This window comes from Chiroxiphia lanceolata, chromosome 13 (assembly GCF_009829145.1).
Source record: "Chiroxiphia lanceolata isolate bChiLan1 chromosome 13, bChiLan1.pri, whole genome shotgun sequence".
NCBI lineage: Eukaryota > Metazoa > Chordata > Aves > Passeriformes > Pipridae > Chiroxiphia > Chiroxiphia lanceolata.
In genome coordinates this window covers 5,656,276-5,681,694 of record NC_045649.1, presented here as the reverse complement: position 1 = coordinate 5,681,694, position 25,419 = coordinate 5,656,276, and the positions used below count along the sequence as shown (strand labels likewise).

General features: G+C 40.1%; 1 protein-coding gene across 2 annotated transcripts in view; it reads right to left on the bottom strand.

Annotated features, from left to right (window-relative positions):
- Window positions 1-25,419, bottom strand: part of CDH13 (cadherin 13) — a 446,174-nt gene that overhangs the window by 73,346 nt on the left and 347,409 nt on the right. For both annotated transcript variants that reach the window (XM_032701054.1, XM_032701055.1), the window contains exon 8: window positions 14,973-15,113. In XM_032701054.1, coding sequence (XP_032556945.1) covers window positions 14,973-15,113 — 141 coding nt within the window. The remainder of the gene's footprint in view (window positions 1-14,972; window positions 15,114-25,419) is intronic.

Here is a 25,419-nt window from a genome sequence, read left to right as displayed (position 1 = left end):
CTGGGTGTCCCAGTGCCTGGCTTTTGCTGAATAGCCTTGAAGAGATGGGATTTAAATTGTATTGAGGGTATTAGTCTAAAGTGAATGAAGTGGAGAGTATACTTCTCGTTTTTATCCCCAGAGTGATAAATGGGAGAGTGTAATTTTTTTTTTTTTTCTTTTTTTCTAAGGCAAAGAAAATGGGAAACCAACACGGATTTCAGGCACATGAGAAATAGCTTATGAATTTAGATGATAGTTCAGCAGAAATAAATTGTACATCTGTTCATTCATTTTAATAAAGCAGGGAAATGACACACTGCTGGAGCCTTTGGAGAATGCTGGTATTTTTAAATTATGATCCTATAATAGTAGCATTAACATTTGTAATGCTGCCCATACTTTATGAATTTAAGAAAAATAAATTTATGGGGTAAGTGAGCCTCAACCTATAGTCTGGACTCTGGGCATTTAAAAGTGAATAAGGTGCTTCCTGAATACTTTAAATTAGCTCAGGAATTCTTGAGGAAAGAGGCTGCAATAGCTTTCCTGTGTAACACAGATAATCCTCTATGTATGTGTTGACAAAGCATGCTTATTATTTCTGAATAAATAATTCAGATGTGCTGAATGGAGCTGAATGCATTTATTTCTGCTGACTAGGACCCAGTGTTTGTGTTTACAGGCAGCTACAGGCTAGTGCTCCCCTTGAAAGTAGTCCATTAAAGATACAAACTGGATGCTTTCCTTGGTTGTATGGATGCATGGAAACATGTACTGCCTTCTGCTGAATTCAGGCAGGAATATTACCTTTCTCTTGAGTCTCCCATAACCCAGAAGTTAGAAATGGAAAAAAGTTATGAGCCAAATACAATTGCTTCATTCTTTCTATTTTACCATTATTTACGAAGATGACATGGAAATTTGAGATATAAACAAGTGAGACTCCAGGGGATGTTGCATTTTAAAACCTTATGTTTTGATTTTCCAAACCGATCTCCATGGGAAATAATAAATTAAGAGTTCAATAATAACTGTCGTATTTCCTTTAAAAGCACAATTAGTAAGATCATTAAAATTCCCTTTTAATCGATTGCATTAAAGCAATTACTACTGGAGTAAGGAGGATCTAAAACTGATTGGTTGCTCACATATTGCTCTTTGATCAGCTGAGATGATCCTCGTTCAAGAAAAGGGAGGACAGGCAACTCTGACATCCTTGAGATGTGGTGAAGTTCAGCTGAAATCACACGTCAGAACCCGAGGCCTTTTTACAATGCTCCCCACACTGTTTCCTACTAACAGGCCAAACGAGTTAGGAGTGTGTGTTTGTATTTATTTAAATATTTGATCTTCCCAAAGCTGAGATTTCAGTGAGGTGATGCTGCAAAGAGGAACCTCAGCAGGAACATCTCTCTGTGTATCCAGCAGCAGGTGAGCATGTCCCTGTGCTCTGCACTGCTCCCTCCAGCTCCAGCAGGCAGCCCAAAACCCACCTTAACAGGCAGTCCAGGTAAACAAGACTCATTGTAATCTGGTTCTCTTGTGAGTACAGGAGAACTGAAGAAAAGAAATCCCTCTGGGACACAGGAGACCCCCAGGGAATGCTTCCCATTGACAGAAACCGTCCAGATTTATTGATTGGAACTGCTTTTTAATCATGGCTGGAGGAAAGAAAACAGTTCCTGGAGACTGCCAGTCAGCCCCAGCACGGGGCATGATAAAACTGTTTGTGCCAGGAATATAAGGCACTGCCTATGTCTGACTGAAAGGACATTAAAGAGTTCAACATCTGCAGGCAAAGTTGAATTTATTTACTTATGGCTTCAATTATTATTTAAGATGGAAAACTTGAAAAGGTCAGAGCTGCTAACTGAGAAAGCCTGCCCTTCATTTGTCTTCAAACATACACTGTTTCTTAGCTTAGTACAACACAAATCAATTAATCAGGTACAGCGTTCTGTTTTCAAATGCCAGTTGTGTTATTTCCAAATATGAAAATATATTATGTTACATTATGTTAGGTCTTTTCCAACCTAAGGGACGGACAAGCAAAACCAAATTTCATTTTTGTTTTAACCCGTGTTAGAAAATGCAACTTTAGGACAATAGAACATCTGGTCCTCAGTTTAGGTAGGCAAACATCTGTGGGCCTGTGTTTCTATTTACACAGATATGCATATGTATGAAAATCCAGATCTGTTTTGTAGTCTAATCCTGCATTCCCATCTCGGTGGAGCACTCTAGTTGGATGGGAGCCATAGCTTGGATACAGACAGTTAAGAATACCAATACTGTATATAAATCTTCTTCCTTGGTATTATTTCAGCAAGAGAAAACTGTTGGTTTAGATTCAACCTTATTTAGCAGGATTAATTCTCCTTATGTATCTTTTAAAATTTTCTCACATAACTCCTCAGATTTTCCAAACTTTTTTTTTTTTTTAACTAAAAGCTTGCTTTCAACCCTTTAAACTTCTTGAGGACAGCAGCACTCTCCTTTCCATCAGTCTTCTAAATGAAGAAAAATCGTTGATCTGAGAACATCTGACAGTACTACATAAAGTATGGGCACTGCCAGGCTCAGTGACTGGAGATGGTCAGAAAAAACGAGCTGGGGAGGAGGAAATAAAGCATAAAAGAAACGAGATGATGTGTGGAAGGAGACAGTGATGGCACTCGATTTATAGAAGGCAGGCAAAGACCGTACATGGAATTCTGTGAGTCATAAGCAAACAGTCAATTTAAGTCATGAAAACAAAAAGGTGCTTCCCAAAGGAAGCAGGGAGTGAAGGGATGAAGGAGAATTCCCTGAGGGAAAGTATCAAGGAATGGAAAAAGGAAGGTCTTCCAGAAATAACCCTAAAGGGGCAAAATCTTGGGGACAGAAAGAGGATCGTGAGATGATGAAGGTCAGAAACAGCTTTTTATGAAACACTAGAAGGAAAGTTTTCTGTATAAAAAGACAGCAGAGAAAGTGATGGAAATAAGAGCAGAGAGAAAGGGGACATCACACTGAGCAGAGAGGAGTCAATGGATGTGTCACTGAAGTTTATCTTGGTAGTTCTGAAGCAGAAACTGGAAAGAGGAGCAGAGAGGGGTTGGAGGAACAAGAGATATTCAGGGTCTGAGAGTCAGAGGACAGACTCGAGGAGTTTGGAGAGGAAGGATATTTAAAGTTGATTATTGAAATTCAGAGAAGGCTCCTTACAGGCTGCTGACTAAAAAATAGGCTCAAAAGGGAGAAAACCCAACAGATGAGAGTGTGCTGTTTGGTTGGGGGGTTGGGGTGGGTTGTTTTGTTCTGACACAAGACAATGGTGAAGCAGGCAGAAGGGATTTTGAAGGATAAATTTCAGCACTGGGCAAATTAAATATCAAGCAGACCTCACAAGTAGTTAGCTGGAAGAAATCTTCCACAATATGCAGAGATGTGAACAAGAACACCTCTATAAAAGCTGCATCAAGAGGAGAACAGGAGTTAGAATATAAACTGCAAAGGACTGGCTGTAGAGCAGTTGTGTTAGAGGGAAACACAGTCAGGAAAACAAGTGAGATTCAGGGGTTTTTCATGCTCAGGTCAAAGCTGAGAATGGGAAAGAAAGGATAATATCAATACTCCGTGTAGAGTTGGGACTATACTTTTTTTGTGACATATGGACTGAGAACACAGGGGAAAACATTTGTAAAAACAAATAAATATTAAGTGACTGTTAGACAGACGGCTGGAGAAAGGGCTACCCTTTAAGCAAATAAGCATCTGGAACTCCAAGGCGAACAAGTCCTGGAAACAAGCCAAAGTAGAAAGTACAAGGATATGAATAAATTACACTCCTGAACCATTTTCCTCAACTGAGACTATAACTGCAGGGAGTTCTGTATGAACCCCCTAATCTGCTTTTTCTTACGTGTATCAACACCGTTTTCATTCCAGTAAGTTCAGGAGGAAATCAGCCCTACACAATTTTATTGCTTTCCAAATGAGAATCTTTCACAGGCACTCGCTAAAAAAATTTTCCTTGAACAAACCTACAGCTCCTTTCAGCTGGTGAGTTTTGTCAGTTCACCATTTTAGTGGTTCAGAGTAGAAGGAAAAAAGATATTTCGTCTAAATAATCCTGACATTTTGATTCGTGTGCACAGATGGTTAGAAAATTTTGTAGTAGCCAAATCAGTTTTAGTGTTGCTGAGAAAAATCTTAAAATCTCACTTGTCAGTGAAGGAATTGATAAACTGATCACAAAACTCATTCCATTCTAGTGGAATGACCCAAGCAGTTCTATAACTATTATTTTTGAATGAATTAGACTTCAGCTTTATAAATTCCCTCTGCTCATATAAACTGCAACTATAATACCAGTTCACACATATCGTGTAATTGGTATTAAATAGGGTTTTGTCTGCTGCAAATTGAATATGTTAAGATCTATAGTGTGTTATCTTGTTTAATCCTACTTTTAAAACAGAACTCCCACAGATGCTGGAGGCACATTAACAGTGTGGGTTTCTTAACTCGTGGGATTACAGCGATATTTTGTAACACATCTAAAAATCCCTGTATTTGTTCCTCCTCAAATCAGCTGTGCTGTGTCAGACAAGGAGATTTTGGTATTTCTGTTAATATTCCACATGAGGGACTGTAATCCTTTATGTACATGAAACAGAAAGTCCTTCAAGCCACAGAGAATTTTTGCTGGCTGCACCACCAGAGGAATACCCGGCATCTGTTCCCCTCTACCTGACCACCAATTTGGATATTGTCCTGGCTGAATGGCTTTAAGATGAAGGAGGGTAGATTATACTAAATATTAGGAAGAAATTCTTCCCTGTGAGGGTGGGGAGGTGCTGGCACAGGTTGCCCAGAGAAGCTGTGGCTGCCCCATCCCTGGAAGTGTCCAAGGCCAGGTTGGATGGGACTTGGAGCAACCTGGGATAGTGAAAGGTGTCCCTGCCCATGGCACAAGGAGCTAGATGTTCTTTAAGGTCCCTTCCAACTCAAACCACTCTATGATGCTTTGAATGAGACAATCATGATTTAGGAATCACTCTGCAGTGAATACCTCATACAGAAATCACAGGGTATCCACACGGTTTGGACAACTGGATGTCACAAAGTCCAATGAGGTCTCCCAATACAGAACCCCAAAGTTATATTTGAGAAAAGAGATTGATGGGTTCTTTCATATTTTGATCTGAAAGTAATTGTGTGAAGTTTCTTGGAAGCCTGTGTGTCACCTGCCTGCACTCAGTGTTGAAGCTTGAGTTCCTTGGACAGTTACTGTGGTACATGTTAAAAACACTCTTGGAGAAGAGTGAAATCAAAGGAAATGTCCATGGGGGGCTTCAGCACCACATTCAGAGGAAAAAAAAATCAGGTAAAAGACACCAATTTTAAAATTTACATTAAAATTGAAATCTCTAGAAAGTAGTCCTAATTTGATTTGAAGGCAACTGCAAAATTCCAGCTGGCAGGTTTTTTGTCTAATTGGAAAATCACATAGCCACTCCTGGCAGTGACTGCTAATAATTATGTTTATACAGCTTCCCTGAATAAGTGGTCCAAGACTAGGTCTGGAGACATTACATTATCTTTGTTTAGCTTGTGCTTCTCTCAAGAGCCTTCCTTTCTTTTTAATTTCTACTCTCCAGCTCCTTCCCCAAACGTATTTGTGCTACATGTACTCAAAACTCTTCCTGCTCCTGTTTACTTTGTAATTCTGACCTTAATATCTATCGTAAAGTTCACACTTCATAGACCACACTGAGGAAGCATATTAACCTTCACTTCTTGTAGAAGAGAGTAATAAATTGTGGGTTTATGGCTTTTCTGTTGCTCACAGTGTTTGGATATTTGCTGTTAGCAGAAGCAGATGGAAGAATTCTTCAGAGGATAGTCAGCATTGGAACGGTTTTGTGGTGAGAATTTACCAGCTGCAGTGAGAATTGCTGTTATTACCACTGAGTTGCTGCTGACCTTCCAAGCAGAACCAAAGGCTTACAAAAGGCAGGGGCTCACACAGGAGTTTGCATCAGGATGGCTCAGATCAGCTGATTATAAGAAATCAATGAAATAAATGAAGGGCAGGAAAGGAACAGTGACAAAGGGAAAAATGAAAAAAAGAAAGTAAAAGGGCTGGCAAAAATACAAGTTTACTGTGTGAGCATGCTTGGAGCAAGAGTGCTGGGAAGCAAATCAGATCTGGAGGAGCAGTGCAGTGCCTTTGTGTTCCTCCCCAATTTCACACTGTTTGAATGATCATTTCTATTCACAGAACCCTTCCTGTATTGTACAAGTGTTTCTCAGCTGCTCTCAGCTTATAAAGCAGGCACTCTGTTGTTTTATGTACGACTGAAATGTGTTTATCTGGAGATTAAGCAGACAACTTCATGTATTTCATGACCTTGGTGGAGGGAAACAAAGCAACGAACCCACCCCTCAGAAGCAAAGATAAATGTCAAAGTCTGCTGCCAACTGCTATGCAGAGGATCCAGCTCTAATTATGAGATAAGTGGATGGACTCAGCGTTATTTTTTGCAAAAGTTCTTGAACAAAGTGCTTGCAGTGGTTCCACAGATTGCTCACTGACAGCCACATGAACACAGATCATTATGTGCACAGTATGAATCTGGGTGAGTACAGGAGACACTGGTCTTCCAAATGCTGTTGGTTTGGTTTTTTTTTTTACTGAACAGCCCTCTGTTTCAGCCAATGCACAGAATAATCCTATTTGTTTTTCTTTCTCTGAAATTATCCTCTTCTTGTAGCGCTGCAGCAGAGTGTTTGTTTTTAAGGTCATTGGGAATTCAATCCCGAGTGGTGCTGAGCACTTCCCATGGCATGACAACCCTCAAACCAGCTAATTCTGATAAAAACTGACACACAGTATAGAAGAAAAATTAAAAAAAAAAAAAAAAATAACAAAAAGGTAATTTCATTACCCAGATAGCCAGAATGCTTAAATAAGTCTTCCAGATGTCCCTAGTTTGGTACCACCACAACACAAATCAGAAATATTAGTGAACAATTTTCTTGATCTTGGGTATTTTTCCAGATTATTTGAAAATGTTTAGAAGGGAGACAGACATTCAGAATCCTAATTGCACTGAGAGTCAAAGCAATCTGTGCTCCTAAGCCCAGTTTTTTAAACTCCAGTGGACACTGGATGTCTTTACAGCTATTTTTTTAAGTCCAGTAAGCTCTTATTCTTTTTTATCTTTGACACCTAAAATTATTTAGGGAAAAAAAATAAGGGGGTTTCTAAAATTCTGTTAATTAGATTTTTAGATTCCTAAACTGCTTATGTGATGTTGAAATCTGCTCTGTAGGTCATGACAACTAAGGAAACTCTGAATGCCTTGGTCTACAACATGAGTGAGACTAATGACCAATTATTAACCTGGAAGAAATGGTGCAGTCAAAAAACTCTACTGAAGATTTCAAATATTGTCTCATTTTTGCAGTGACAACAGAATGCTCACAGTCTTCATTTGGAAAATAAAATATTTGCCACGATTTAGATCCTTGTTTCCTTTCAAATAGATTTAATAAATACCTTTTCATTTGACTAATAGTTATTCTCTAAACTAAATTACCAGACACTTGGCAAATGGACTCTAGCAGAAACAAATATACACCTACATCTTTGCCTCATCTTAAACATAGAAGAACACAGGTTGGATAAACTTGATCTTGTGTTTTCATCAAAACAATGGTTAGGTTAATATTTTGGGTGAAAAAAACCCCATGAGTGTAATGGCTTTAACACAAGAGTTATTAATTTAAAGAAACAGACAATATATCCTGAGATCCATGTTTCTTCTTCATGCATTGTCCTGATTATACAAGAATTAAGAAGGGGTATCAAGGGCATAATCTGTCCTCCATAACTTTGAGGGTAACATAAGATGAAATGATTTTAAGTTCTAGTAAATGAAATTACGCTCAGGCTATGCAGGAATGCAGAAACTTTCGCTCTTCATATTTGTGCAGGATTAGCCTGAGAAACCCTTCAATTTTTGATGTCTGGATGTTTCAAGAGCAGGTGAGACAAGTATCTCACAAAGGTGACAGAAAAACAGCAATCCTGCCTTGATCCCATTTCCTCTATTTTCCATAACCAGAGAAATCACCCTCGAATTCTGCCTTTCACATATGAAAACCATACCAGGGAACATCTTTCATTTGTTTTCCAGGAGACTTTTGGGCACTTGGAGGGTTGTCAAGTGTGGTAGTGAACTGCTGCAGGAGTATGAAATGGAAGTAAAGCTGAGTGAAAAGGTCAGTGCAAATATCTCTCTGGTGTAAGGGGTTTCTGAAGGTTAAGACACGCTCCAGGAGCCTTTTTAGTTGTATTTACAGCTCTAGAAAAAACAAGGAACTGCCAAAGAGCTCCTCTCTGGTGATCCCCAGCCACCACAAAGCTGCTCTTTATGCCAAAGTTTACCAACAGCTGCAGAGGCTTTGCCCTCCTCTGTTGGGTTTCTGTGTGAATTCTGATTTCTCTGCATGCAAACTGTCTCACAGCCCAGAACCAGGAGCCAAATGAAAATTCCAATATGCATTTTGTTTGTGTGATTTTGCTGAAAGGGTTTTATCCCTTCCACAAAACTATTTCTCGTGACAAATCTGACTGTCTGCTCCAGTTTGAACAGGCTGCTAGAATTTCAGAATTTCAGGCTCCTATAACATTTAGGCCAGAGTAAAACTCTTTTTCTTAACTGTCAGCTGGCAATGGCTTCTTCTCATCTGCTCAGATCTGCTTTTGCTGCTCAAGCACCTCAGCTCAGTTGTCTGCCCTTCCAACATCCAGCAGCAGAGAACACTACGTGACATGGGAAGAATCCAGCTCCAGCTCAATGGTAAAACCCACAGAGAAAGGAATAAGATTAATTAGGGATCCCAAAGGGCACAATTTTCCTTGTAAGACCTTTCCCTCTAAGGACCAGGGTTGACTTTCAGAGCACAGAAGAAGGGGAGGTGAGATCTGTTTTTAAACGTGCCAAGTGAATGGACAAATCTGGCCTGCGTTGGTAAGGTGTGTCTACCACAGAAAATAAAGAGTATCATGTCTGAGAGAGACATTTTTGTAAAAGAGGCATGGAAAAAAGAGCCTGGAGTAACCTTACAATTGCTTTTAGCTCAGTCTTTGCTCCTCAATATGGTTTAGCCAATCCCAAGAATTAAGGCAGGGACTTTCAGAGCTACAAGCCTGTTTCTCAACAGCCTGAGCTGAAAAATAAATCTCTCCAGATGGTGCTGTGAAAGTCTCATATCCTCTTTGAACCACGAGCAGAAGGAGATACATATTGTCCTCCAGGGGCTGGTTTGCCCCAGTGGGTAACACAACTGAGTCAGAAGACAGTGCTGGAAGTCATCATAAATCATGGTGACAAGCAACCTATTCACTTACAGGTCTCTGTAGGAACTGATGAATCATTTATTAAAGCACACATTAGTCATTTATTACCCCTTTATAAACCATTTATCAGTTGGTATTCAAAATGTGAGAAAATCATATTTTTCACTTAAGACTCAGCACTAGTATATCTCAAATCTCACTGTGGTAATGTTTTGTCAAATTACATGAATTTTATTCTGTTCACAGGAGGCAAGCTTCTTCATTTATCTGGAAAAGTCATTTCTAAGAACATAGATTCAAAAAAATCTATACCAGGAAAACATATTTTCCCCATTCTTATTCTCCCCGATGTGACAGAATTATTTGTATTTTGCATTTCTTTGTCCCAGAAATGGAGGAAATTGAAGGAGAGGATGGAAGTGGTACAAAGAGGAATTGTGTCAAGAATGACTATTCCCTGAACAAACAAGGTCTCTCTTTCTTATATGCAAGTGAGAACACTCTGACAAGTCCCACTTTTCAATGCATGACTAGGGATGGGCTGCTGTCCCAAATCTGTGGCAAAGGAGAGATGCAAGAACAAGGGGGACTGTAGAAAAATCATCCCCTTAAGCCACATTACTGCATTCTTCTCTCCAGTACCTGATAGCATTTGCTAAGGAAAGACAATATATCTGATATTAAGGAAAAAGTAACGTATTAAAGAGCTAAAATGGAAGATTTAAAAATACAGGACAGAATAAAAAGGCAAATATATTCAGAAGAATCTCATTTTTGAGCATATGCTCTGCAGTCTGAGTGGCATAAGAAGGATTCATTGGACTATTTTTTGGAGAAGGAAGAATAGACAGGAGGGGGTCAAGTCCATATCTTTCTCATGTTAAAACAATGTTTTTTTCCTCCCTCCCCTAGGTCTTAGGGAACATCTGGAAGAACCTACAGGAACAGACAGAAGAGGAGTGTTTGCCTGCTCGTGGCTTTCAGCAGATGCCACAGTGTTAATTTTTCATCCCTCTACAACCACAGGGACACTGTAATATATAACATATAACTATAGGCTAAAATGACTGGTTTGCAGGCAGACAACACTACAGTGGTTTGTCACCCATTGTCACAGGGACACAAGAAAAAAATTCTCATTTTTGTTAATGTTCTAGGTATAAAAACAAGACTCAGCACCATTAATGTTTCCTCAGTCTGTCATTCCCACCTAGCTGGGATATCCTGCAGTATGCAGGCCAGATTTTCCAGAATGATCAACTCCTGCTCCTTGCTCTGCTTCATTCCTTACCTACACTTAAGTAATCCTTTGCTGCTGAACAAAATTTGACCTGCTGGAAAGGAAAGGCCAAATTACTCTTTGTGATACAAAATGCTGCATTCGGTAATAATTCACAAAATTAATTTAAAAACTCTTTCCTATTACAGAAATAGGGTTGTAAATTTTAAAAAGGGGACACTAACTTTACAAGCATCTCTATTTTCAGTCTCTATAATTTAAATTTGGCACAATATCCCAGCCACCGTGACCTTTTAAAAGGTAGACCTTTTTACTTCACTTGGGATTTTTGGAGGAACTCTTAAAACATTGCTCTTTTAGGCATTAAGAATGAAATTATTTAACCCCCTGGAGGGAACAGGGTACTGTTTGCACACCTGAATGGATTTTTACACTGCTCAAGCCCATTATTAGCTGTAAGGTATATGTGAAATAGAACAAGGCAGATATTTTGGGAGTGTGTAGAGTGATGGGGCAGTAACAAAATAATTAACTGGGCTGAATCCCCCAGAGCAGTGTTTCAGATATTAACCCATCCAAGTGCCTGACACACACTGACAGCCTCATGGGCTTAAAGTGCTCCTCTGGAGTTAATGGAAGTGCTGTGCTGGATCACAGCCAGGCTGCTCAGCTTCTTCTGGGATTGTGTCCTGGAACAACAACCACCTGGAACAACAACCACCTGGAACAACAACCACCTGGAACAACAACCACCTGGAACAACAACCACCTGAAACACCCCCTTCTTCCAACACGATCTACAGAAATCCAAGAGAAGCTGCTGCCGAACGGGGCACAGCAACAAAGGAGTGTTTAGGCTTTTCCCAACACAAGAGAGATCTGGATATGTTGGAGTGAGTCCAAAGGAGGCCACCAAGTTGATCAGAGGGCTGGAACACCTCTCCTATGAAGGCAGTCTGAGAGAGCTGGGGCTGTTCAGCCTGGGGAAGGGAAGGCTCTGGGAAACTCAGAGCCCCTTCCAGTGTTTAAAAAGGGATTATGAGAAAGCTGCCGAGGGACTCTTTTATAAGAGAAAGTAGTGCTGGAGCAAGGGGGAATGGCCTTCAGCTGAAGTAGGGCAGGTTTATATTGGATATTAGGAGGAAATTCTTCCCTGTGAGGGTGGGGAGGCCCTGGCACAGGTTGCCCAGGGAAACTGTGGCTGCCCCATCCCTGGAAGTGTCCAAGGCCAGGTTGGATGGGGCTTGGAGCAACCTGGGATAGTGGAAGGTGTCCCTGCCCAGGGCAGGGGGTAGAACTAGATGAGCTTTAAGGTCCCTTCCAACCCAAACCATTCTGGGATTCTATGATTCTTTCTAAAAAACTCAAATAAAGCATTTTTAATAAGTGTTTAAGAACCCAGTCTCCAAAGAATAGACACAGTAAGCAGTACACAGAGTGTGTCATTGCTTAGGGGTAGATTCATAATAGTGTTTCTGAGGAAAAATGTGGGAGAAATTGGTCAAGTGTTAAAAGATAAAACTCATCTTCAATAAACAGAGACATGTTCAGCCATGGTTGAGATTGCCTTGCACTGAGGAACCAGATATCTGTTGGCACATGTGAGACTTCTTGGAAATAGAAGTATATAGAAATATAGAAATTTTCGACGTTGGAGAAGGATGTGTAAAATCACTAAACTTCTGTTGTTTTGTAATCATATATATCTTTAATAAGATTCAAATCACCTATTACTGCACTCTCTGGGGTACCCAGTGTTGGACCTACACAGGGTCCAGACTTTTGAGCAAATCCAGCTCTCCTGATTTCATTCCTTTCACTGTCAAATCAGGAATGAATTTGGCCCCTGTACTCACAGAGTAAGAGAACACACTGAAAACTTGGTTTAAATGAGCTACATCAACAGCACATGATAAATAAAGGCAGAGCTATTGTATGTAGAAATTATGCTGTCAGACGGAAACACAGAGCACTAAATAAGTGTTTAATAAAAGGGAAAAACATGTTGAGAAAAAGGATCTTTAGAGAGAAGGAAATTGACTGGGAAAACATGTCAATACCATAAGAACCCAGGCCTAAAGCAGCCAATCTCAAAGCAAAGAGAAGAAAATGCACTCTGAAATCAAACCTTCAGGTTTACTGAAGTTGAGCTTTCCACTTCAAAAGTTATCTTGTAGAATGTGCCTTCTCCTTTCAACTCTAATCCAAATCAATAGTATTGCAGCCTGTGGTATGCAACTGGTATTAAAATACAATAACTAAGCACTTAAGGCAATAAACCAAACAAAGTGTCACTGGCTCAATTAATAGACACCTCTTACACTATTTCTTTTATATAGAACATCTGTTTCCAAAAGGGCCTGGCATCATACATCTAAAGACAGATTTTTCCTGCCTTATTCATGGGATAAGAATATCACCTCTCAAGGCAGAGGGAAGATTTCTGAGGTCATTAACATCTCTAAATAGTGAAAGGTTCAAACCCATGCCAAACCATAAAATATATATATACATATATGTCTCTATGGAAACTATAAACTGCAAGAAGAATGTCTAAGACCAGAAAGAAAACTAGATAGTGCTGCCTCCTCACACCTATTTTATTTCTATGCTAAGCCCCCCAACATTTCAAGGGTACAGAGACCCTTTTACTGCCACTGACTGAACTGAATTTATAAACATTTCATTTATAAGCATTCATTTCCACAGAAATAGATACTAACAGTACATTTGTGCCTAAGCAGACACACGAGGTTTTTAACATGCTTGCCCAAATTACCAAACTACTAAATCAAATAGGACATAAAATTATAGAAAGATTTCTTGAAAAGAATTCTATTGAGAGATATATAGAAAGATTTGTCCAAGAGAAGAAATCTTCAACTTTGGAAATTCAAGTGGGTGGACTGTGGCTCTCATGAATTGCTATCAATATTCATTAATCCAATAAATTCCTATTTCTAAATACACTGAGTTATTTTGGACATTGTTATGTCCCGGAAGGCCAAATAATACAATATTTTAAATATATTTTAAGTATTGGTAGTCAGGAAACAGAGCATTAAAAACCTGATCTAAAGTTTAAGGCAATTAATTGCTTGATTAAAGTCACTTAACTGTCACCTCTGTACTTAAAAGGTTTGGATCAGGCTCTCCATAATGCTTTTTAGGTGACTGAAACACTCTTGCCAAAGCATTTGACTAAAGTAATTATAACTATTGCCACTGATTAGTGAAAATTAATATTCCTCTTGGTAAAATTGTCATTGTTTCTAATTTCTTCTTCCTTTTTTTTTTTAATAACCCTTCTCTGCCATGCTTTAATGTGGTATTCACTTTGCATTTATAATAATCATTCAAATAAAATAGCAGTAATTTTTTTCAAAATAATCTGTTGTCAAATTGCTAATATTTGCCCAGCAAAAAAAAAAAATGTTGAAAAGGTAAAACCTTAAGGAAAAAAAAGCAAGATTTCTACAGCCTACTACAAGAATTCTACAGGCTTTCCTTTTCTTTTTCCACAAGTACCTTCAAATCAGCATCCCTCATGCTTACTTCTCATCTTTTGGGAATATTCCTTAAAAATCTGCAGAGCCCTAGAAAACTTTTATAGCAAAATCCAAACGAGGTAAAACTTTTGAAACTTTCCCATTCCCTCCAGGTACCAGAAGTAAAAAAAAAAAAAAAAAAATAAAAAAATAAGTGTCAGACTAATAATAAATGTAGGGGAAGGAAGGGAACAGGGTGAGGAGGGCATGAAATTTGGCAGATGTTTTGCCTGAGTTACTGTGGCACTATTATTACATCCCCTGTAGTCAGGGAATACCTTTGCTTTGGGTTTTATCAGGCTTTCCAGCATTCTTCAGTGGAATTCAATTTGCAGGGAAACAACTTTCAGTGCAAATTCTACCTGTAGGTTAAATTTAAAGCTTTCAGGACTAGGGTTTTAATTACAGAGCTCCCAACACTTGCTGGCTCACAGGGGAAGTGCTGGAGATAGGGAAAAAACGTGCTGCTTTCATCCCCGGTCCTGACCATGGAAGCCCTGAGCTAGAATGTAGGGAAAGAGAACTTGTTATTTTCCCCTACAGGAGAAAAAGGAGAAAGTTACCACCAGCAAATTTATTTTACAGTTTTTCACCCTGCCAGCCAACCTCTGAATGGCATCCCTTGACACAAATTGTTACCTCGTGGTTGCACTTTGATTTGGAAACGACGCAAACAGATTTACTGAGGTAAAAAACCAGAAAAGAGCAGCTCCGGGAAAGTCTGTCACACTGAGCTAAAAACACGTCTGGAAGTCTTTCCTTTCCTTAAGGAACAGTTTTATATTTAGAAACGAGTTAATTACAATTGCTTGCACCGTTTTGCAGAGCACAGATGGCAAACTCTTACCTCCTTCTTGGTAAATTCTGGGGGATGGTCATTTTTGTCGTCAATAAGAATGGTGGCGGTTGCTGTGCCAGTCAGTCCCACGTCAAGACCCCCCATATCCTTGGCTTCTATAACCAGCTCGTATTTTGGGCTTTCCATAGTCTGAAAAAAAAGAACAGAAAGGGAAAGGTTAAAAAAAACCCAAACAAACCTCACACAGATAACATACTACTTTTAATTCATATTAAAATAATATATTTAAAAATTCTCAAACTTTATTTGGCCTGATAAAACATAGCATAGAAACAGATCTGTTATCACACTGTTTTACCAAAACAGCAGCACAGCTTTGCAGGAGCTTCAGCTGCTACTCTGCAGCCCTCATTTGCTATACAGCATGAAGGTGAATATTGGTAAACAGTACCTAATTTATCCTGTTATTTAAGAAGATTAGGAAAGAGGCAAGAAATTAAAATATCCTTGCTCTTTACGAGTAAGCTCTACCTTCAGTGCACCAATATTTAGCAGCTTGCTTCATCAGTGTTATGATGGGTACATAATTAAATACTAATGTCACAATCTACATATAAATTCGCTCTATTAAATCCCATTCATTCTGTGTATTAGCATTTAGACTGGTAATCCAAGTTTGCTTCACTGGAAGAAACAAAAAAGCAGTTTCTAAAACGGGTAGGGACTGGCAGTTGTTGCCCAAAGCAAATGCACAGAGTAACATCAATGACTGACATGGAAGATCTCTGATTTTGGTGCCATGGGTACCTGTCTGGCTGCCTCCCTGCTGTGGAACCAGACAGCACAGGTCCAGAGCAAAAGCCATCCTTAATTTCCTCCCCCCAAAACAGCTGTAACTTGGAAAAAAATAAAAACACCTGTGGTCACAGTTCTGCAATGGGAATGTGACAGCATTTGGAATTGTCCCCCCTCACCTCAGAGATCAAAGCACATCTGTTTGCAAGCTGGACCATGGATGTGTCAGTAACAGCTCCATCAAAGTGGGCAATTATCAGGATCAGAACCTGCTCCCATGAACTCAAAGGGAGTGCTGACATGGATGCACTGGAGACAAGGCTGGGCACCTCATTAAAATGGATTTTGTATGGCTGCCTCACATGGGACCATCTGCCCTAAGGCCACGTGTGCTGCACCATCAGCAGAGAGCACAGTTGGGAAGTGCTGCAGTCACCTTCAAAACTGCACAGTAGGAACATCTCATGTGCTCAGGAATGTTTATTCAAACCTCCCCTGAACAATAAAAGCTCCTCTGGATCCTTGGGGCAAAGTGACAGAACGATGCTCAGACCAGATCCCTGAGCCAACTGTGCCTGCAAGAACCAGGATGCACATCTTTGACATCACTCATCCTGTGTCCTTTATCTAACACCTTTCCAGGGAATTAGCGGGGAGACAGCTCAGCAAAGCGACCTCTCAGGTCACACAGTCTCTGTAGCCAAGTGGTTTGAAAGCATTCCCTCAATAGTGCATTTTGCATTACGTGTTTTCCTGGGCACATCACACCATATTTTTTTTGGAGCATGTGCAAGAAGGAGATCCCAACTCCTTAGATTTTGAAGCATTTTTAGGCCATGAGAGAAGCAACCCCACGAGTTGCTCATCAGATCAGCTATTATGAAGCAATATATTTACATGTAAAATCAATAAGTCAAGCCAGAAGATGTATTTTGTTCTAAAGACGTATGGACTACTAGAAAATCAGATGCCACTGCAACACATGGGATCCTAAAAAATGTATTTCCTTAAGTCTTGCAACATTATTCCATGAAATTCATCTCAGAAGGCAGCAAACCAAGAACAGGAATTTGATTTATAACATCATAAAAATGCACGCAAAGAAATATTACGGACATGTCTCCAACACAAACTCACATTATGGAGTGGAACAAAATTTACTGTTTTCATATATTTATTTTCTAAAATGCATTCAATGTATTTAAACCTCAAGGAAGCTCCTCTCCCCTCCCTTACCTGCAAGTTTTACATTGATTAGGAAATTGTTATTATTGTATGGAAAACTTGCAAAGCCATTTATCACTTCATGTTTATAAGCCTCTGCCCAGAAAGAGGCCCATTTTTACTCACAAATTGGCCTTTTTTCCTTTGAAAACCGTCCCATTTTCTACTGAAAGCAAGCCTATTTATTCTAGAAATTGCATGTACTGCAGCAGAAATGTCTGTGACAGGAGTCCAATGTTTAAGCTTGCAATGAAATGTGGAAAACATTGAATTTTGAGTAGTATTTCATATCATTAAAAATACTTCACACTTCCCTGCTATGCAGCACTTCCTACATCTAGTGCTATCCCCAAATATTTGCTTTGTTAGAGAAAGAAGCTCCTCAAAGATCCAAAACCCAGAGCAGAGGCAGGTTCCCGTCAGATGCCCTCTTCATACCAGGAGGTACCATGTAAAGGACTTTTTGGCAATTCTTGTACTTTTAGCCCAGCTAATTCAGGCACTCGTAGCAATTATTTGGGTCTGTGTGATTTCCCAGGGTGCTGGCAAATCCTGGGATCTGTGGACAGAGCCTGGATCCCTGTGCTCCCACCAACCCCCTCCCTCAGCTGATGCCTCAGTGGAGGGTCCGTGCTGGGCCCTCCCCCGGGGCTGGGGCTGCACTGAAAGCTCTCATGGCACCTCCTCATCTTTTCCCTTTTCCCAAGGCTCACACCTTTGACCCCAGCACGATCTTTTCCCTGTTTTTGCTCCCATCTTTTGAGGAATGAGTGCTCCTGGATGGGAGCAGTGGAGCCTTCCTTCGCTTTCTCCATCCCTGCCATCTCCATCCTCTCCTCTCCCTGCAGGGGAGGGATAAATGCAGCACCCACAACTGGCAGCATTTGGGACCCCCCCGGTGGCTCAGACTCTTGTCCCACCTTGTCACTGCCTATCACTTAACCCAGGTCTGCTGCTAAGTGACCTAAACCCTGAAGGACACTCCTGTAAAAACAATCCAGTACCATTTGGATAGTGAGATATTGGCCATAGAAATACACCCCAACCCTCAACGAGTGGGATCTACAGCTAAAAAGGAGAATAGATTATTTTAATTAATGAACATCAAGTCACTGTTTGTGTGGCTTATTATTTATCAACTGTGACTTCGTGGAGTGCAATGCTGCTGGGAGGGTTTGTATAATTACAGCAGGAGAACCATTCCTTTCCCCATAAATTTTCACTCTTGTCATTTAGCCATGGCAGGGGTGACACTGCCAAACTGTGTGCTTTGCCAAGGAGGTGAGCTGTGTCCTGAGTGCTTTGCTTCAAAGGTCCACCCACTGCCATTCCCACCAGTGTTAACATTCCAACCAGGTTTCCCTCCCCTGCTGCCCTGACATAACTGGTTCAGCACCAGAAAACAAGGAGAGGCCAGAAAAGGCACTTTTCCAGGGTTTAGTTTCCTGCCAAAGCCAGCAGGATCTAATCCCAACAGAGGGAAATAAACAGTTCAGTGCAGACACACACAGGTGGAACAAACCCAGGGAGTTCTTTTAGGTAATGCTGAATGAAAGCAGATGATGATGGTTTTCTGCTGAGTTTGAATCTTCTAATATTTCCTACAGATACAATAAAAAACTAGCAGTGACTGAAAAGAAGTAAGCCCTGGCTAGTATTTCACACCACCAGCAGCAACAGTCCAAGCCTAAGTCTTGGTTCTGGCTATCACCTCAAGGCTGTAGGACATCCACGTTTAAATTCCATTGGAATTTACATCATTGTCAGTACAGTGGGACCCAAAATGCAAGATGGAAACCAGTGGAACTACTTGGATGATTACAAGTCTGTCAAGAGCAGGACTCCAGAATCCATCTCTCCAGAGTTCCCTCCTGGCTGGGTGTCCCCCATGAAGCATTTAAAACAAGGTTTTCCTGCAGTGCTCTCCTGTCACTGTGGGACACCCAGGAATTGCACGTCCCAAAGGGGGCACACACAGTATCACAGCACCCAAACCTTCATTTAGTGCTCGGGCCTCACCCCCAAAAAAACTTGGGGAGAATAGAAATTCCCAAATTCACAGAAAGTGCTCGATTGTTAAGATCAAAACAGTGTTTGGGAAGCAAATAACATACAGACCATTCAAAATCCTTACAAGGATTTCAAGTATCCTTTCAGGCCTATCTTAATATTAATTATCAATGAAGAGTTTTCTTACCATTTCGTGTATATTAGTATTTCTGTAGTGATGTAAAAATGCCTCAACACTTCTATTTATAATTCTGTTTATAAATTATGTATTCATGCATAATACTGTATCAGTGGTGTGCTGCCATATCATATTTGTACTAATGACTTTATAATATAATGCTAACCAGAAAGAAAAATTCTTAGGATTTAAATATTTTCAGTGCGTGCTAAATAAAAGCTTGTGTTCATTTAAGATGATAATTGCATAAAATGCATACTGAATGTGTCCTATTAAGACATAATCAATGTTCTTGTTGAGTAACAATCTCAATATTGAATCTAACATTATCCCAGAGTATGCTTGTCAGGATTTTGACAAATGTAAAATTAAAAAATGAAGTAATGTGACTACTAACAGCTCTAACAGATATAATGCTTTGATAATTATAATATCAGCATTTATTTTATATGCCAATTACCGCTGCATAAAAAGGGCAATATGCACAGAGGCTTTGCATTTAGAGCTTGAATTACAGTTTGATGAATACAAAACCCCAAACAATTTTGTAACATAAATCCTCTTTAGCTCACCAATTTCCAATTTTTTTTTTTATATCATAAAGGAAGGTCTACAGTTTAATCACTGTAATAATGTACTTCTCTTATGAAGAAAATCAATATCTATTTACTACCCATGGGAGACATAGGTACGTTTGGAAGGAAAAGGAAGACTAAATTTTCTCCTTCAGCAGCAGCCATTAAACAAAAAAAAAAGAAATTACTCTAAAGTGCTTTTTACAAATAGGTTCCCTGGCCAGAGATATTTGTTTTCCATCATGAGGAAATCTGTAACTATTTAATACATAGGATGTACAGGATCAGGACTTTCATTCTTCCTAATGCTGACATAACTGTAGGACTGGTATATGTGGTTATTAATGTTACATGGAAATACAGGAACTGTTTCCAATAGTCTGTGTAAAATTACCAGTTTTGACTGGCACACAAATTAGGATTTAGAGTTGCCATTGAATTGATATCATCTTGGAGAAGGCTGTCAGCCATGGTGTGGTGACAAGCTTTCCTTTGAGAAATATTAGAAAACTGCAGAGAAAAACTATTTGCTGACTGCTCACGCCCTCACTGAACACACAAGTGCATCTTGGCTCTTGGATATATAATAACACCACTCAAGGGAGCTTCCTTATATAAGAAGGTTATGAATAAGAATTTCTCCTTGGGCAGAGATCACCAATCCCTAGGACAGAACAGTGACTGAAGCTTGGGTTTAGCTGGAGATATTTCCCCTTAAATTATTATTGTTAGTTAGGCTTCTGCCAAAAATAGGTGGAGGGAAGAGAGCAAATATTCAGTATTCTAAAGAAAAAAACGCATAAAATATATAAAGCACTCAAGTTAGTACCCCTACACTGACTTTTACCAGTCAAAATATATTTCCCTGAGTATAATCCCTTTGAAACAGAGAGGCATGTTGATCTGCAGCAGCTACTCACTAGATGCTCGTGGTTTGGGAAAAGAATAATTTTCCATGTCAGCTCTGCTAGAAGCATAAAGTACTATAATAATTTTTAATAGCAGGCAAGAACAAGAATCACAATGTCCCAAAGAAAATACTTGCTGTCAAACATTCTTAAATCACACTTTCCTTTTTAAAACACAAGCTATGTTTCAGCTTTCCTTCTGCACCAAGGTATGTAATTTCTTTTTCTTTTTTTTTTGGGGGGGGGGAAAAAAACCCTCAGTTGTTCCTCACAATTAAACAGCAGCACAGAAATCTTTCACTCCAGTGTGAAAGCATCAATTATTAGGCAACTTCTTTTGCTTATTTTAGACCATTTAATCACTCTGCTATTATTCCACACTCAGAGGTGCCAGGAGTACAACAACCACACTCATCTCACTCAAACCCTCTGTCAGCAGCAGACAATAGCTGTGGGGAGTCTCTGCTCCCCAGTAATGGGCTGGATTAAAGAAAAGACAACTACATGATGGTCTATATGCAAATATAGGCCCTGATATGTGCAAACATTCCCTTTGTGTTGACATGTTGACTCTGTCATTGCTGCTGGGCCCTTCCAGAGGTTGTGCTGAGTTTAGAGAACACACATAATCACCCTTGTTAGACCTGACTTCCCTCAGGAGAAGGAGGAGCATGTTACAGTTTTCCTGCCCTTCCTGCAGCCACAGTCTGGGACATCAACCACGGAAATCACACACAGCGTCCCGTGTGCTGCATGTTCCTCGTGGAATTCCCCTTTCCCAGTGCTTGCACCAAGGAGAACCTGTACACGAAGCCCCAAGTGTTCTCCTGGCCTGATATTTTACCATGGTACCCTGGCATTACTTCTCTTCCTTGCTGACTGGACACCTACCAGTGTTTATACTCCAATTTTTGATGCTGGGTAGAAAACACTTTATGTTATTCCCATCAATTAATTGCACTAAGATAAAAACTATTTATCACAGAATCACAGAATATGCTGAGTTGAAAAGGACCCACAAGGACCATCAAGTCCAACCCTTAGCCCTGCATGGGACCATCCTCAAGAGTCACACCCTAAGAGTATCCAAATGCTCCTTGAGCTCTGTGTGCCCTGGGGAGCCTGTTCAGTGCCCAACCACCCTCTGGGGGAAGAACCTCTTTGTAATATCCAACCTAAACCTCCTCTGACACAACTTCAGGCCATTCCCTCAGGTTCTGTCACTGTTCACCACACTGATGGGCTGAGTGGCAAATAGTTTCCCTCTTGCTTAACATTTTCCAAGGCTGCATATTGAACACCGTAAAAATGCCAGTAAACAAAAAAAATCTCAAGGGCTTTTTCATTAAAATTAGAATACGTGGTTAGAGACATTAAGAGTCTCATTGACAGAACCACTGTTCTCCCCAGCCCTCATTAATACACTTCTAAAGAGATTAAAACTACCTTAAATTCTGCCAATTTATACGTAATTATTTTTACAAAGGTAAGAGTTTGAACAGAGAATATAAAAAGAACTGTGTCTTGGAATAAATAAGTGTCTGCATCAGCACACCTGGCTGGATGTGGGAAGGTAAGATTCAGTTCTATTTTCTCAACAGGACATTCAACCTGGTTGTCTTGGCCAGTAAAACCTGAAAGGAGTACTCAAGAATTCCCTTCTAAATTACAGATATTTATTCCAATAAAGTTGTGGGATTTTTTTTTTTTCAAATCACTGTGTTTCTGTAACAAACGCTCACTTTGGCAAAACAATATATTTCCATAAAAACTGATCTCCTGTAACACCCAATCAGCTTTATTTGCAGTGTTAATTACATATTTCATTTTAACCGTCGTGATTTGCAATTCAAATAATCTGCAGGCCAAAAGGTATTTGCTGAAAAAATGGCCAAATAATTTTCAGCCATTAACATATTAGAGTTGTACAATCTGTTTGCAGACAATTTGTGAGGAGAAAGGAGGGCAAAGTTGTTCTAATAAATTATTAGTTGCAAATTATCAAATCATTCCTAGTCCCTGCCATAGGTAGAAATGAGTCTATTTAAATCCAAAAACATAAAAGGAGAGACAAGTTTCTCCTACACAGTAACCTAAAATGGTTTTTAGTAGAGACAGCTTTTCAAATATCTCTATAAAAATCCCTCTGCCAAAAATTCCCTAAGTATATGGAGGGTGTGAAGGTCAGATAATATGGATCAGTACAGTGATGAGCTGAGGTGCTCTGCTGTAACTTAGAGAGAAAAAATCATGAGCAACCCCAAAAGTATTCAAGCTTGAAAGGATTCTCAGGCCAACATAAATCAGCACAGCTCCACTGACTTTAAATGGACTTCCCAGGTTTATTGACACATTTATTAAGCTTTAACCCCCAAGTTTATGAAGGAACATGCACATATGCTTTAATGCCATAAGATGCTTGTCCCTCTTGTAAAACTGGCAGGTTCCCTTAGGTTTGCATTCAAACCAAGACAGAACTCAGTGCAAGAGGCTGCCCTTCCAAGTCATTGTGACACCAAAAGACTGGGAATCAATGGTCCCAAAACACACACTTGGAAAAAAAGTCCCCAAATTCTTCAAAACAGGAGGATGAAGGTGATACCTCCTGCCTTGTTGCAGGTGTAATCACATAAGAATCAGGGAAATCCTGCTCATCAGTAATCACAAGAGGGGGTGTGTGCCTGTGTTTGTGCAACACAGACCCCGGAAACTAATGAGAAGTTCGAGGCTTGTAACCCACTGGGGAGGGGGATCAATCCATGCTATAAATATTTCATACCAAAGCAATAACATGCAGCTGGTCAGCACTCCCCTCTGTTTACTGGAAACAAATTGCTTTCCTAAATCGTGTGGACAGGAGCCAATGCCAGTTATCAATGATCTCATTGATAAACACACATTGTATTTGCAGCCCTGAGCCAGGGGAATCTTTCCCTGAGCAAAGAAACAAAAGGCTCAGGATCAAGAGTGTTTCTCATGCTTGAGTTTGCTCCTCCTGGAGTCTGATTTAGGCTGAAGAAGCCTTGAAGTGTTTCCTGCAGGCTTTGAGGAGGATATTGAACACTGCTGGAGTTTTGTCTTCTTAAGGTGCCAAGAAGTGGGTCTGAACAAGATAATGGCTTCATGTTGAAGGAGGGTAGATTTAGATTAGACATTAGGAAGAAATTCTTCCCTGTGGGCGTGGGGAGGCCCTGGCACAGGTTGCCCAGAGAAGCTGTGGCTGCCCCATCCCTGGAAGTGTCCAAGGCCAGGTTGGATGGGGCTTGGAGCGACCTGGGATAGTGGAAGATGTCCCTGCCCATGGCAGGGGGGTTGGAATGAGATGATCTTTAAGGTCCCTTCCAACACAAACCATTCTGGCATTCTATGATAATTTGAAGCAGTTCACCCTAATCTTATTTTCAGTATTTCTCTTGTCTCACAAAACCAGTTCTGAATCAAGCAGCAAACCAATGTCACAGCTTAAACCCTGATACTACAGGCCACTGTACTCCCAGACTGCACTTATTAACACATTTTTGAAGGAATGCATTGCAGGAAACCTAATGCTCATTATTTTATGATCTTCTGCCATCAAACACTCTATCATCTCACCAGAGTTGAATTTAGATTAATCAAGTTTATACCACCGAGACCTGCCTGGATTCCAGTGCAACACTTGCACTAATCTACCTCGTCATTCCAAGACACCACAGACCCACACAGAGCTTTTCTTCACCTTTTCATCAAACAGCAGATCCCCTTGGATGTTCAGCCAAGAAAAGTTCATTTAAATGCATCCAGCTGACAACAGCAGCCCCGGGGAGCGCTGTTGGCCCACCTGCCCACACAGGATCTGTGAACGTTGTTGCTTCAGCGCCGACCAGGACAGACCTTTGGAAATGAACTTTCCCATCATTTACACTGACACTGGGAGTGTGGTAAGTGGACTTCCTGCAGCTGAAATTCATCTGGAGAACACGCCCTGGGAATCACCTGATTCTTCCCAAAGGCTGGGACACCACAAGAGCGTGGTGGTCACAAGACACTGATGAACCACCTGAAAGGACATTTTGCAGAGGCTTTTCAAGTAGGTTCTTCATTCTTACCCCCAAACAGCATTTCAGTATCTACAATGCCTTGGCATTATTCCTCTTTCCAGTTTACCCTAAAGAATGTGAACAAGGCCATTTGTTTGCTGAGGTCTGTGACTGGTCACTGGGAAACAGGTTTCCTGAGGATCTTTGTGCAGCAGCCGAAAATGAAAGTTTTCTTTGAGTTTCAACTTCTAATCACCTAAACCAATATTCTCTGCCTAGGTAATAAAAGATAATAAGTTTTATGATACCTGCCTAATGCCAAATCTACATAATCTGTTATCAAATGAATCAAAATGAAGCTTACTGGGTTAACGTCAGAAATCGCATTCTCACAAATTAGGCACACTTAGATTATATTTCCCTCCATAAACATTCTAATTCCCACAACAGAAAGCAACGTTATAAAGGTCAGGATGGAAATTGTTATTTCTGCTGTGTAATCTGCTTTGCAAATTTGTACCAGTGGTCAAAATGCCCAGAAAACTCAATTATTGACTTGCTATGACAACCATACATCAGCAGGCCTGGGCAGACAGAGGTTATTTCTAAAATTAGTACCCTAATGCAAAAAGCATATTCTATGATTCCAGATGTACAACCTTTGCCTGATGTTTATATTGTTAAATATTAATGGAAGCACTGCCTATTATTTCAGGCATATTATCAGGAACATAATATTCTAGTTAAATAGGTGCATTAGAAGTTGGAGCTGGAGGGGAAAAGAAA